The sequence below is a fragment of the Ceratosolen solmsi genome, unplaced genomic scaffold (genome assembly GCF_000503995.2).
Source record: "Ceratosolen solmsi marchali unplaced genomic scaffold, CerSol_1.0 scaffold47, whole genome shotgun sequence".
Lineage (NCBI taxonomy): Eukaryota > Metazoa > Arthropoda > Insecta > Hymenoptera > Agaonidae > Ceratosolen > Ceratosolen solmsi.
In genome coordinates this window covers 9,654,738-9,671,917 of record NW_011948419.1, presented here as the reverse complement: position 1 = coordinate 9,671,917, position 17,180 = coordinate 9,654,738, and the positions used below count along the sequence as shown (strand labels likewise).

General features: G+C 20.7%; 1 protein-coding gene across 1 annotated transcript; it reads right to left on the bottom strand.

Annotated features, from left to right (window-relative positions):
- Positions 1-1,443: 1,443 nt before the first annotated feature.
- LOC105360848 (sensory neuron membrane protein 2) lies at positions 1,444-9,325 on the bottom strand. The gene is made up of 6 exons (XM_011497848.1): positions 8,564-9,325; positions 8,265-8,467; positions 5,994-6,268; positions 4,719-4,977; positions 2,575-2,913; positions 1,444-1,599 (listed from the first exon to the last, which is right to left on the bottom strand). Exons 1-6 carry the CDS (start codon positions 8,955-8,957, stop codon positions 1,444-1,446), a joined length of 1,626 nt encoding a protein of 541 aa, XP_011496150.1. The 5' UTR covers positions 8,958-9,325.
- Positions 9,326-17,180: the final 7,855 nt, after the last annotated feature.

Here is a 17,180-nt window from a genome sequence, read left to right as displayed (position 1 = left end):
AGACTCAAGCACTAACTAGTGGGTCCTCCAGGATAGAAGAAGTCTTCTCTCTTACGCGGGACGCCGCAGAAGACGGTATGTCTTAACTGAAGCTATGGAAGAAGCGCTCTCTCTTACGGGCGACGCTGCGGAGGATGAACGTACACTCAAGCTGTAGTCCTCAAGGAAGAAGAAGGAAAAAGGAAGCTCCCTCAGCAGAGCTGGAAGCCAAGTTACCGTGTGCCACTGCATAACCGCTCAAATTATCTTAATCACCTTACAGATTCAGCGTCGACGCGCACTGTCTCATACTAGGTGCAACAATCACCTATTCTTTACTAGAGTTTCTCAAGGATCCAGTATCAACGAGTACACTTCAAGGATCAAAACCGCTACGAAACGTACAGCAAAGCTTTATACTTAACAGAGACGCTCGTGTCCCAAGCGCACACACTCTGCTGATCCACTACTGCAGAGACAATATAGAGACGTTCGTGCCCCAAGCGTACGATGCAGTCGCAGGCAAGCTCACACTACGTGCCACCAAGCACACACACTCTGTAGATCCACTACTGGAGAGTCACTACGCAGAGACGCTCGTACCCCAAGCACACGGAGCAATCGCAGACTTTCTGAAATTTGGAGGAAAAAGGAGGAAACTACAATCAAGTTAGTATCACGTGGCACTACACGAAGAAGTGTCAAGAGATTTAAGGCCTCTTACATCTCAGTGTAATAATCTATCACCAAGCACATTATGTCAAGAGAATCCGAAGATTTTCGACCTCCTCCTCTGCATATAGTGCATGCTAAGGCTACGTGGCAACTGCCAAGGAACTTTAAGATCTCAACGATTCTCATCACCAACTTAGAATCATTATAATGTAATTTGTAAAGTAAAACGCAATAAACAGCACGAAAAGCAGAGTTATTAAATATTGAATTAATGCGCTACCGCTTCCACTTCCAAAAATTTATTATCCAAATCAAAGCAACTAAGCAGAGATAATAATTTATTATATCCTGTTTAAGAAGGTTTTATATCTTTAAACAATATTTATCCGAAGCAATTGTGAAAAGTTCTCTTATTATACATTTTTACTTGTATGACTATATACTTAAATTATGTAAGTGGAGAATAAAAAAATTTAAATATATATGATTTCATATATTGTACTTAATAAAATACCATATAATAAATTACTAATGATATGATAATATAATTTATGTATAGTATAGGTGAGAATGATTTTTACAAATATAGACAAAAGGAGAGAGAGAGAGAGAGAGAGAGAGAAATATTTAAATATATTATTTATTTATAATAAATATTCCATACAATAAAATGTATACAATTAAACATAGAAAGCTAATAATAATCAAAATTATTTCATTTTTTATGAAAAATAAAGAACAATTTTAATTTCTATTAAATTAAATATTAATTTGAGAATTTTTTAATTATTAATATCTGCTATAAAAGGGATTATACAAATATATATATTCTTTTAAATATATTATCTTTAATTCAGTTCCGTTAATGATATTAAGAATTAAATATAATTCAGTTAGCTGTAAGCTCCATAATTTAATCAGTAAATTTTTTGTTCTTGAAACTGTCTGTAAAAGAATTATTATAATTATTATTGTTGTTGAAATTATGATATCTCACCATACTATTTTATTTATACTAAATTATAATTTTGAATTTTTTATGTTTATAAATATAATATCAAAAACATTTTTTTTTAGTTTTTAATATATTTATCTTTATATGTGAAATATAATAAAATCTTTATCTTTATAATATAATAAAAATTCTAAAAAATGAATTAAATCTAAAATGAATCAATAATTACTTGAAATTATTAAAACTTGAAACTTGAAATAACTACTAAAAAAATTGACTTTTAAAAAACTTTTAAAAATATAAGCATCAATTTAAATTAAATTAAATCATTTGTGTGTAAAAATACTATTTATTTCTAAAAAATATTTAAATGTATATACGGAAAATTATATTTACATGAAAACTGAAATGATCATATATTAGTATGAAAACCGATATTTTTTATAACAAATATTATATAATACAGTCTTCGTATAAATATTTAATAATCTTGTATGAATTTGTAAAAGATTAAAAACTCTACTTTCTAATGCAATTTAATGGTTAAAATAAATCAATTAATTTATATATAAAAATAAATGTTAATCTGATGTATAGTGATAAGCTTATTAAAACTGCTATCTTAAATATTGTAATCAATTATAATATTTACAATTACTAAAACGTAATTTAATACGTCGATAAATGCGAAACCATTGTTGCACATAAACTTAATCATGTATATATATTCATTGCTTTATAATTATACACACACATATATATATATATATATATATATATATATATATATATATATATATATATATATAGATATATATATATATATATAGATATAGATCTTTAACAAAAATAAATAAATAAGATACAAAAATTATGTTTAGCAAAACATGCAATAAAATAAGTAACGCAATAGACTGAAACAATCAGTGTTATGGAAATATGAAAAAGGCTGAATTTTACGCAACTGCTTCAAGAAGGGGATCCTGACCAGATACATTTCTGTGTAGCACTGTATGTTCATCAGTGTGACGTGCTTTTAAAATGTAACCTAAAATTACTATGGACAACATAACCCCCAACAAACTTCCCCAATGCAAGCAGGCTTCAATAGTATTGACCGTGTAATATGCGTGATAAAGGATATTCATCACCGATTCTGGTATTTCGTCTATGCCGATTTCAATCCACAGAATTGGCAAAATTGTTCCATCCTGTAAATGACCCATAAAAGGTACGGCATCGGCTTTACGTGCCTCCATGTTTATTTGCACTCGAGACCAGCCTCCAATTGGTACACCTAGACGCTATAAAAATAAGAACACAGTTGTCACAAATATTTTATATGAAAATACAATATTTATTCTAATTTTTTAATGATAAAATACTCTTATTTATTTTCTAAAATAATTATAAATAATTCCATCAGATAAAAATTATTTCCGTTTGGTAATACAGATTGTTTATTTTATTCGAAAACCTAATATAAATATGGATGATATGAATTGTGTGATTGTATAATATTAAATAAAAATAATATATGTTAATATAAAATTGATTAAATTTTGAATTTGTTCATTAATTTTACGTTTCACTTCATGTTAATTTGAACCAGATCAGTAAAACTCTGATCTTCAATTATACCCTAACAAATTTTTGAGAAATATAACCTGAAACAACTTGTTATAATCTTATAATTAATTAATTATAATTATAAATATAATTAATAAAAGTAAACTCTGATTAAAGCGTTAAATAAAAAAACTTGTATAAGAAAGTATAACATACAACAAAATTGTTATTTTGTTAATTTAACTTGGAAAAGTAATTACATTATTTTGAATCTTCGTATAATTATCAAATTTTTAACAATTGATTTTTACGTTATTATAAATAATGCCCATATAAATAACAACATAAAAAATAAATTTTAAATTTAAATTCAAAATGTTTGAAATTTTAATTGAATTTAGTTTTCATTCAATTTCTATATTTGTAGTGTGTTATAAATTCTTACTTTGAAATTATTTTTAATTTATTTTGTTTAACTGCTGAATTTAATAACGTAAATTTCATATCCTTCTTTATATTTAACTGCCACAGAAATAATTTTATTATCTTATACCGCAGATAATATATAACTATCTCTGAAAGTCAATATCCGCATAACTTTTAATTCGTTCAGTTTATTTTTTCCAAAAAAAAATCAAATGTGACTACTTAATTACTAAAGTTCTACAAACTTGCCCTACAATGCTCCTTTATTTACTTAAAAAATTAACTTAACCAAATGGTTGATATTGACTTTGTAGAACACATTGCAAAGTAATCTGATGAAAAATCAAATGTTAATTCATGAATTAATAGAATAAATACGAAATATCTATGTGATATTAATGACTATTTTATTTATCTATTGCTAGATTGGAAAAAATAGCAAAGTATTTATGACTTTTTGTAAATAATTTACTTACTATACCTATTGTATTACTTTTTATTATATATAAAGGTTTACAATAAATTACTTGTTTAAAATAATGTTTAAAATAAAATCTAATAATAAGAATTTAATTACAATCTTTTATGTTCAAGTATTACAAAAAGTAAGATTATAGAACAATATATTTTACTCATATGTATTTATACAAAATATGATATAAATATATTAAAATATAAATATTTATCTAAATAATTTTTAAATAATTTCTAAATAATTTCTAAATAATTATCTTACATACATATGTAGTTCAAAAAAAAATTTGTATCTCTTATTTAGATAATTATTTTATAATCATAAAGTTTTATTATCAAATTAAATATTTATTTTAATAAATAATAATAATTTAGTATTTATAAATAAATAATAAATAAATTTGTTCATTTAAAATACATAAAGTTAGTTTTGTTTAAAATTTATATTTTGCAAAAATAACCTAATTTGCAAAGGATGTTATCTTTTTTCATAATTTAAATTTGTTCAATAAATACAATCAAATTTTAATATTTGAATAGCTAAATAAATAGACTACAAAATAAAATTCAATTTTGTAGTGCCAATCAATTCAATAAAATTTAATCTTAATATTAATAAAAGTTATATTGTGTAACTTACAGGATGTAAATCAATGTAAGAATCATGGAGTTCTTGTTTAGGTTTCATACCATCAACATATTTTAGAAGTGATTTATCAGCCTGATAAAAATGTGGGAAAGATGAAAGCATAGGTGCTCCAAAATTACAAGCTGATGTATTGAATAATCCTTTAGGTGCACAAATATAAGTTGCATTACCAAAATCATCTGTATGCTTTTGACAAAAGCATGAGTTATGTGTTGAACTTGTAGTAAAAACATCCTCCGGAAGCTTGTAACTTAATAAATATACAAATTCAACTATATTACTTCTTTTATATTATTAAACATAAGATTTTAAGACGTTTAAGATAAATAATAATAAATATTTTTTTCTTTCATCTTATTTTATTAAATAACTATGAATTAATTTATTATTACTAATTATTAGAAAATGTAAAGCTAAATTAGAGTTATAAAGGTTTATTAGAAATAATTGTATTTATTTTTATTTTTAAAAGAAATTCTATCATTGTTTAATTAGTTGGTTATTTATTATAAAAATAAAACTGAATAAAAATCTTTCTTATCGTTTATAAATCGAATTTTACTGAGGAACACACATAAGATTTTCAATTTAAAAAAAAAAGATATCAATTCAAGATATCATTTAGTGAAATAGATTAAAAATGTGGTATAACAAACTCGAACCAATAATTAAATATATACAATCATCTCATAAGCAATTACTTGGTGGTGCTAAGTTATTGTTAATAATACTTTGCAAAAAATATAAAGGCAATGATATCAATCAGGAAATTAATTTTGTAAATTTATATGAAATAATATTAAAATCTTCCTGTTGAAGGAAAACATTTAGTACATAAAATTATTTTAATAATGAATAACTTAAGATAAAAGCTTTGTACAATTACATACAATTACAAACTTTAAAATATCATTTGTACAGAAATATAAAATAAATTAAATATAAATATAAATAAATAAATAAACTAACCAAACCAATTATTAAGCCACATATAATTAAGTGTATATGATGAGTTTTTTAATTGAGTAAATAACAATTAGTTTATAAATTGTTTTTAAATTATTTATTCTATTAACTTAATATTTTATTAAAATATTAGTAACGCTTATATACTTTATTTTTAATTTTATGTAGTTTTGTTTATACATTATTTATTAAAATAAAATATTTTTAAAAATCAATAATTGGAAAATAATTATCACGTTGTTAATATAGTGTGTTTAAACTAATTAATGTTCATATTTAACATAGTATAATTTATTTTACCGTAATGTAGGTATTCCCTTTGCTCGACTTTCGCTATAATACTGAAGAGGAATAGGTCTACACATTTCTTTTGCATAAACTTTAAGAGTATAATTACGATTCCATACTAGTTGTGGAGGGAACATACTACCGTCCGAACCTTCTATTTTATCACAACTTTTGTCATGCCAAATATTTCTGCTTTCCATTCCATTAAATCCAATGGTATTACCGAGATTTTTCAAATCCTTAGTTCCAGTATTAATTGTCATTCGATCTTTGGAGAGTCCAGCTTTCTATGAAAAAAAAAGTATAAATAAATAAATATATATATATATATATATATATATATATATATATATATGTACGTATAATAAAAATTTATTATAGATATAAAATAAAATATAGAATAAATTTAATTATAGATTAAAACAAAATTTCTCAAAAATATATTAATGATTTCATTTATGAATATTATAAATATTATCTGCAATTGATATATTTTACTAAAAATGATTAAACAATGAAATGTTTTGTAATTTTAAATATTAAATTTAATTAACTCTATGTCCTTTACTTTTATAATAAATCATTATAAATAATCTTTTCTAATCATTTATAATCGATTTCTGTTAATTAATTAATAAAAATTCTATTTAAATCTATTTATACACGAATAAATATATTTTTATTTTTGTATTAATACACATTTACAATCAATAATACACCATGAATTCATTTATATTTAAAAAAAAAAATGAATATGCACAACATACATAATTATATCGATTCATATAATCCATGTCTATATTTAAATTCGATTATTAGAAATAATATACGTATGAATATTACATGTTACCTTTATATCTTTCTAAATACAAATGCTGTACGTCTTTAAAATTTATAGATTTAACTATATAAAATTCATTAACAATTCTTATTACACTTTCATAAATAATATTATCAATCAGACTAATTAAAGAAATTTATTTATTACTTACAAATTTTATGAGATTTTCAGAATATACAAATTTCTCAAATTTATTCATGTTCTTTATGTATAATTTTATTCAATGTTCATGTCATAATTCAATTTTTAATTCATTCTCGATCTTAAACATATATTATAATTTCGATACTTACAGATGACATTAATTAAAATAAATATTAATATTATTCATAATGTTAAAATAATATTTACATAATAAACGAAAATAATTCATTTTGAACTATGAACATAATTATTTATATAATATGTTAACAGTTTAACGGTAAAAAAAGTGATTATAATAGTCTATAATGTCTCTAATAATTTTCTAGTAATACTAGTTCCTTTTTATATAAAAATGAAATTTGTCATTTCTTTAAACATACTTAAATAACATCTAAGAAATATAAAACAACTATAATTTCATTAAAGTAAATAAAATATTTGTAGTCTTTTGATATGAATTATTTTAAATAAAAATAAATAAATATTTGTGATACATGAATATTTATCCAATTTTAATTTATGATCGTACACAATAGTTTGTATAAAAACAAATCGACAATTATTTTGGTTTTCCTTAATCTTTTTTAAGTTAAGTAAAACAATATAACATTTATAAAATAAGTAAATAAAAGTAATAATAAGTAATTAATCAAAATAATAAGGATAAATTTATCTTTATTTGATTTTTTATTTATCTTTTTAGATTGTAAGTTCTATATGTACAGTTTTTATTTTATAACTACCAAAATTATTATTTTTATATAAAATAAATTTTTTAATTAATTTAATTTGTATATTAATACATAATAGTATATGTTATTGCTTATTATTTTTAATACTATCATTTTTATAAAAAAATTTCCAATATCGATTTGGTAAATAAATTATTATATATAGGCAGTATAAATAATTATAAATTAATTATTATAACATGAAAAAGACGCTTCAAATATTATTATTATCTTTAGTTATTATTATAATCAAAGAGTATTAATATCAATTACATTAATCTTAATACTACAAGCATAGCAAATAATATGACGACTATATAAAGATTATTACTTTTTGAAGATAATGAAGACAATTTTTTTTAATCTATAGTCTAGTATAGTTTATATTACTAGTATAGTTTAATAGTATAATCTTTTAATTTATAGTTTTTATAATCAATATTTTACAATTATGAAAAATTAAAATATACTTAGAATGTTCAAAATAATTAATTAAATAAACTGATAATACTTCGTTATGTGTTAAATATGTATGCTATTTATTGTATCTTACTGTAATATACTTACGAAAGCAAGTATCCCGAACTTTTCATATGGTATACCTTGATGCCAAGCCATGACGGGTTTAGCTATACGAAAAAGTTCATCATCATAACCCCAGAGAAAGTTACCTGCTGGTACTCTTATAAAAGGTTTAGCTCGAATTGTTGATAGTACAGCTGTTAATGAAACCTGGGCTAAAAAGCTCATGTCTCTAGATAAAGCCATGGCTGTGAAAAGGGGAATGTTAGGTACAGTAACAAGTTCTTCATCTGGACTACCACCCTCCCATTGATAATTACGCATTTCTTGATATGTCACCGTACCATTATTTCCTAGATATGGATTAACTCTGGTTAAAGTCTCTCTATAAATATAAGGTCCAACCTCCTGAACTCGTAACTTCTCTACTTTTCCAGTTTCAAAATCATCAACATTTGTGTAGTTAAATATGCGTACACGATAAACAGCACGGACTGCTGGTCTTTGCCACCAGGTAAAACTTAAGCTACCATTGCGTAATTGTAAATTTGAGATTATGGCATGACCAAAAAAGTCTGTCAACCAAGACAAAGCAAATAAAATTAAACTGAAAATAGCTAGAAAACTCAGAAACCAAATAATCCAGTTATGGATACCAATACGTTTAGTTGTAAAATGTATTGATCTACCACATTTTAATTCCTTCATTCTCACTTTCTCCACGCCCGATCCTGGCATGATTTCACTATATTTTAATTCTTTGGCATAAAATATAAAATATTAGTTTTTAATGCAGTACTTACTTTCCTTGGTAGACTGACTTAATCTGATTCAATTTAATATTTCACAATTTCTTTTGATTTAATGTAGTTATTATTTATCTGTCTCTTTGGTGATTCATAACTAACTATTCACTAACATAAATTACTGAAAATTTAATGAAATGATGTTCAAGTTTTCTACAGCAGTAAGAGAATCGAATTTCGGTAACATGGGTACACTTTATGATAACAATTGATATCTCGAATACAAGAGATGAAAACAGGACAGCGCTCTTCATGAAACGATGCCTACGTTTTCAAACATGTAACTGCATTAACGTTCATTGGACGAACTACCAAATCTCATCGTTAGTAGTCCGACTTTTTTTCCTGTCTCGGAGCACTTTAATCGCTCCGATAACCTTGTTGCTCAATGTGTGAGCATGCCACTATGTGACCCCACATTGCACGCATATGTTTCTTCAACTCACGCATCACCGATATACCTTCGAAAAATGGAATTCTTGTCTGTCAATTAATTTTACATTTGTATAAATCTATCAGTGCTGTTTTTAAGCTACTGTGATTGCGTGATAAGATTTGTATGACAAATTATACTCCTTTGAATGTTATATTTATTTTTCTTATATAGATACATTTTTATTTTCTTTCTATTTAAATCTATTTATCTTACTCATCATTTTATTTACGGATAATATATTTGAAACGTATATAGTTATGCTACGCCTTTATATCGTAAGATCTACTTCGATGTTACTCTACTAATCATTATTTTTGATTTTTTTTCAAAACGAATTTAAAAAAATATATATATAAAAAACAAAAAAATTAATAAATATAATATAAATTTTTTTCTTTTTATAAAATTTAAAAACATTGTTTAAATAATTATACTTATTGATTAGTATTTTTATTATTTATAAGTCTTTATTAGATTTATTAATTATCAAAATATTTGTATAATTCAAATTGAAAATAAATTAATGGAAAATAAATTAATTATTACAAAATTATTCATAAAATCTTTAAATATTTATTTTAAAAATTTTCTAATTTACTAAAATTATTATCATTGTATTCGTTTTTTATAATGAAAAAATTTAATAATATATAACATCACAGTAAAATTGTCAATAATATATATGCAGTTGAAAATTATATAACATATATTTTAGCAATTTACAATACACCCACATGAATAATGCATATTTACATCAATATAAACATTGTTTTTATATATAAATATTATTTTACATGTGCAGAATTAATTTTTATTCATGATTTTTCTTAAAAAAAGGAATTATAAGCGCATAATAACAAACATTCAAGCACTTTTACTTTAAGTAAAAAGATCTTAAATCATTAATTTTAATGTTCTCATCGATTCATAACTAATAAAAATATCATAAAATAATAATAGGCATAATAGTAACCATAATAATAAATAGATAATATTATCTACAATACAATTAGTTACATAATACCTAGTTATCTAGAAAATAATTGAGCAAAAATATTTTCTATTAAGGTATTTCACTTTTAATTCTTTATAAAATAAATTTCTTAAATAAGTCTATAACATTACATATGCTGAAAAAATAAAGATAAAATAAAGATTTTATATTTTATTCAGTATATTTCATTAAGCATTTTATACAAATTTTCATAAATAAAATGAATATATTCATATACCCGCCGTTGCTTAGACTTTTAAATTATGTAGATTTAATTACATAAATAATTAATATATAATATATACGTAATGAAAATTACTTATTTTATTCCCAAATTAATAATTTTTTTTAATTTATATTTTTATGAAGATTTACCTTGATGTATAATAGTAAATAATAATACTACGATTGTTACTAGAACCTGTAATTTTTTAACTATTAAAACTAAATATTTTAATTTATCTCTGAAAATAATGTGGCTTCAACTATTCCAGTTAAAATAATTTATCTTAATATTTAAATTATTTAAATTTAATTATATTAAAAAATATTAAAGTAGAATTCCAAATTTTTTAAATGTTTAAATAAACATAATTTGCTTCTATAGAAATGAAATAATGTATTTTTAATTAAACAGACTAATAATATAATTTTCTAGGAATAAATAATACAATATAGCATGTATTACTAAGTTAAGTTCTAAGTTTCATTTAAAATTTGAATTTTTATTTACGAACAAAATTTCAATACTTCATACTTAGTGATGAGTGATTCATAATTGCTTAGTAATCAAGATATATAAAAACAAATAAACAATTATTTTCAAAAGAAAAAGAAAATGATAAAAAGTCAAAGAATGATTACCTACATTTACATAATGGATAATAATTATGATAAAATTGCATAAAATGTAATTAAATGAAATGGTATTGTTATCTTAAATTAGAATTACAAGCGGATAATTATATTAGAATTAACTATATTCAATGAAATCATTAATATAATCGAGTTTAAACTTATAATATTTAATAAAACGGCTACAAATTATTATTACATACTACTACAATACATGGGATTACTAATAGTTTTTATTTGTATTTATATTATATAATTAATACATTAAAAATAATTATGAAAATGATTAGTACATACACAATTAGGAATTTCGGTTTATTTTAATTAAAATATATGTATAAATTCTTCAGATACATTATAATAAAACATTTTTAAAGGAAAATCATTATATTATACAATACACACACATATATATATATATATATATATATATATATATATATATAATCTATATCTATATTAAAATAAAAAATTGATATCAAATTTGACCAATACTATTGTATTCTACGACTGGTAATGACATATTTATATTGTTTTTACAAAACCTATTCTTTATAATATAACCAATAGAACATGAAATATAGAGAATATTTTTTAATAATATTTATAAGTTATGAAAAATGTATATCTTATACAATATTTAAAAGATTGATAAAGGATTATTATATCATTATAAAATATATTATATCATACATATTATACCATTAAAAATAAGTTTATGTAATAACTATATAAATGTTAAAATAATAAATACATCGTTTTTAAATATTATTACAGATGTTTACTTCATAAGAATGAATAAAATTCTAATTTCGAATAATATGATTTATTGACGTATAATTTTGTTTCATAAAAACAGTAAGTTAAAAATTATAATAATGCTGAATATTAGATTAGATTATTTATAAGGAAAATATTTTTTAATATAATTTCTAGTTATAAATTGACATTTTGTATTATTTAGTATTATGCATACACAAATTTGTAAAAACGTAAAAACCAAGAAATAAATAAAATAAAAACCGCAAATGTAAAAACCAGCTTAATGATTAAAAATTTATTATCTTTATAAAGTTATAAATATAAGATATATCTCTAAAACCTTACGTAATTGAGATATTACTAATGTCACGTATGCGGGATATTTAAGTTTCATAATATTAATATAATAAACAATTAGATATTTACTATTTAAATCATATTTAATTCTATAATAAATTAACTCCTTCTTTTCTATTCGTTATTTTTATATATTATTAATAAAATAAAGTAATTTGATCATTTTATTAGACTGAAAAGATTTTAAATGATTATAAGTAAACATCAGATCGATTATTCTTCAATATTTTGAAAATGTGCATATTGTCCTAATTATATATTTTTTGCCAAATAAAATTTATCCAAACCATTTTAATACAGTGGGCGCTTAAGTTCTACAAGCTTCTTAACAATATTATATTAACATTTATTCCTATTAAACTTAAATTTAATACTATAATAGACAAAATTAGTTCGGACTTTAAATTCAGCCCGCTAATTGATTTTAATATAAAGTTATAAAAATATTCGTAATAAAAGAACTTCATTCGCAATATTGTGTATTTTTAAAAAATGTTTATATAAATCTTTCAAGTACACATATAATGATATATTTCATTATATATGCATAAATATAATAATTCATGGTGTATTAAATGATTATGCAATATTTAATAAAATAATAAAATAATATTGATTCTGTGTAATATTTCGTTGTATATTTATATTAAATACATTGGAATATCTTAAATATTTACATTATTAATGAGATACATTCTTATTCGCATCAGCACTAAGATGAAAGCTGGAAAAATTACATGAACCGGCTTATTTAAAATTTCAATCAACTTTGTAAATAATGCAATAAAAATATAATTATTTAATTTATTTTTATTCAAAGCTTTTAAAATATAAAAAATTTCTTACACGTTCGAATAAAATTATATTTATTATCAAATAAAAAAAAACTAATTTGTTAATTAAATAGTATATGATAAATTAAAGTGATCACTTATGTACTTTAATAAAATTTAACTACGCTTTATATTTATTTAACACCTAATTTTAAAATAAAAATATTCATTGACAAGTGTCGAGGTTTAGACTTCATTTCAAATACTTACTTAAAATAATTGCAAATTCATTGATGCATTATATATTATTTAATAATAGAAGTATTATAATTATTAGTTATAATTATTATAATAAAAGTAATTATTATAATAAAAGTTCATGTGTTAAAATGATTAACGTCAAAGTACAAAATATATATCTATTTTAATGAAAAATATATAAGTATTATATTATTTGGAAAATATAATATTTTACAAATTAAATTAAAATTAATAGATAAAGATGATTATATCTTTTTTAATTATGATTTTAAATAACAATAACACTTCTAAATAATAGGGGGACAAAAATATTTTTTAATCATAGTTGTGTACATATTTAAAAATTTCAATCATTTGATTTATCAATGTATTCAATACTTCAATTTTTCCAACATATTTTATAAATATATATCTGTCATTCAAAGTTAATTTATATCTTTTTTTTATTCTATATGACTTGAAAAAGTATTAAAAACATTGAATCATTTATAATTTCATTTATTTATTCGAATATTATATGCATAAAATAAAATGTTCTATTAAATTATTATGTGAATATATATTATTTTACAAATACTTATTATGTATTTCAATTATAACTATATTAAATAGAAAATTTATTCGTAGAACTAGAGATCAATTGTAAGAATAATATTTTTCTAATTTACAATATACATTACATTTTTTATAAAAGTAATAATAAAAACAAAAATTATAATTTAATTATTAGGATTAAATTATTAAGATAAAAAATAACAGTAAAATCTAAAACATAAATTTTTTAAATTATTTAAAATTTATAAAATATTACATTGCTAAATAATAATAAATATAATAAAAAATTTGCTTTTATTAAAAGAAATTATTAAAAACTTTCAAATATAAAACTTAAATTCCAATTTTTTTAATTCACATTTTTATATTTCAATATTTTGTAAAATTTCAAAAGAAATTTCAAAATAGAGTAAAGAATAAATATATAACAAAGCCAATATAACAATCATCTTACCTTTAGTATACTATTAAATACTAGTATTTTTATAAGAGATAATCATTTAGTTAATGATTATACAAAATCTAAAATATAAATTCTTATATAACTTCTCATAAACAGCTTATAAATTTGTAAATAATTGTTTTAATATAGCTAACAAATGCAATATAATTAATAGCTTAATAGTATTGAATTTTCTCTAAAAAGTATAAAACTATACAACTCAGCATTGAGTACGTTATTGAGATGTCGCAACTAAACGTTTAGAGAAGAAATGGAAGATGATCTGTAATTTTCCAATATACTAATATGATAGAATTGTAAATAAACTAATATTATTCAAATTTATTGTAACAATAAATAAATAAAAATTATTTTTAAAAATGAGAAAAATTTAATTATAAAAATATCAAATACACGATAACATGGAAAATGAAATTAAAAAAAATTAATAAATATAAAAGTGTGTTTTAAATCTTTAAAATAGTTTATAAATAATTATTTTATTGTATTTAAAATCTAATGTAACATAAATTTTATAGAACATTAAACAACATAATAATTCATTTTTATACATCAATTTTATTCTAAAAATAAAAATATAAAAAAACGTAAAATGTCTTACATGATTAAATGTGTAAAATATATTTGAAATAATATTTCTACTAACTTGGCTCAATTATTATTTTATTCGGTAATTATAATAAAATACATAAAATAATAAGGATCATACAGTTAAGTTTGAATTGACGGAATAACATATTTATGAGAAATATAATAAATAATGAATTACAATTTCATATATTTTATTTCAATTTCTCTGATACAAATAACCTATTTTCATATATTATTTTTTACATATTATTTTTTACATATTATTTTTTACATATTACTTTTTATATATACTAAATTATATTTTAATATAGATTTTTCATCAAATATTACTTTTCTGAAAAATGAAAATTAATATTTTTAACAATATTTTCACAAAATGTTTTTTTTGTTAATAATATTTTAGTTCTTAATATTTTAGTAAAGTTATTAGTAAAGTTAAAGTATTTAGTTAAGTTATACTGTATTATGAAATTCTTTTTATTAAAATTATTAGAAATAATTTTTAAATAATATAGAATATAATAAAACATATTTTATGAACTTAAATTGTAATCAGGATTATTTAGTATTATTTATTATGTAGTATTATTTAGTTTAAAGATTTAAATTTAATATTAAAATATTTAAGAATTTTTTAAAAATTCTCAATACCTTAAAAATAATCTCATTGAGAATAATTCATATTCAATTCAACCTTTTCAAAATTAGTATTATCAAATTATTAAATATCAAAATAAATTTTGATATAGAAGAATGTGTAATCATAGTCATGATTATACATTGCTATATTTATAGTAATTGTTATTACACTAAGAATTATGTAGCTTTCGTGGAACAATCTATATGTAATAATGTTATAATCTGCATTATAATCATTATCGAATTATCAATAGAAACATACGATCATTCTTACAATTACTATATCTTATTTAAATAAATAAATTATATATATAGTTTATAATTATAATTCTATTTTATTTGTAACATGCCAAAATTTTAATTTTCACATTGCTTTACTTTTATTTGCATATAGAAATGGTTCATTGCATAGATTGATATTGTGAATAAATAATTAAATGAGCATTAATAAGTTACGAATTTTAACATGTAATAGTTATTACATTTATTTTTATCTTCAAATTATTTTATATTTTAATAATAGCTTATTTCTATAATATTATAAGTATCGAAATAATATGCATTCTGTAATGTATTAAAATTTCTTTAAATCAAAAATAATAATAATAATCTGAAAAAATCATGACAACTGTATTATTATTTTTATTCAAAGTAATTAATTTTTATAACTTTTCAAATAAATTTAGATTATTAAATTAAAATAATTTAAACTATTAGCCTATATAAATCTAGTTAAAATCATATTCATCATATCATATTCATATTTAATTCTTAATTTGTAATTCTTAATATGTATGTATCAAATTATTGTTATTGTACGAAGTTTACTAAATAAAAGTACTATTCGCATACAACATAGCTGCGGTATAAATAAGAAAATAACGTAATCAATATTATTTCTTCATTGTGACGCAAATAATCTCCACATAGCTTAATCAAATTATAGTCTCATTATGGATTATAATTACCTTTTTTTATTAAATAAATACTAAATATTATTTAGACTAAATACTTTTTTATATGCTTACATAAAATAAAATGCAATTATATTAAACAAATTTAGTAATAACATAAAATGACCGTTTACCTTCGATAGATTGTCATTATGTAATTTATACAACCAGATTTCAAATGCCAAAACTCTTATTATTATATAAATTTTTTATTATATATATATATATTATTGATTTAAATTATTTTAATTTTATTGATTAAATTTTGAGTTGTTTATTTCTGAAATATATTTTCACTTAAAATTAGTTAAGTACAATTAATGTCATTAATAAATATATAGTTTATATAGCAATATTACTGGAACAGTATACGTATGACCTAAGATCCGTTTGACATAATTTATTTTGTATTATATATTGTTTTACTTATTCATAAGCACATATTTTTGAATTTATTCCAATTAATTTATAAATTAATTTGTGATCGTTACATTACTTTACATTATTTGTTTTTAA

Bases quoted from the DNA above. Each gene is read 5' to 3' on its own strand.
- LOC105360848 (XM_011497848.1), bottom strand. From the start codon at position 8,957: ATGCCAGGATCGGGCGTGGAGAAAGTGAGAATGAAGGAATTAAAATGT. The intron at 8,468-8,563 runs GTACGGTGACAT...CCCTTTTCACAG, and splicing joins TCCATATCTAGGAAATAATG to CCATGGCTTTATCTAGAGAC. The intron at 6,269-8,264 runs GTAAGTATATTA...TTTTTTTCATAG, and splicing joins AGTTCGGGATACTTGCTTTC to AAAGCTGGACTCTCCAAAGA.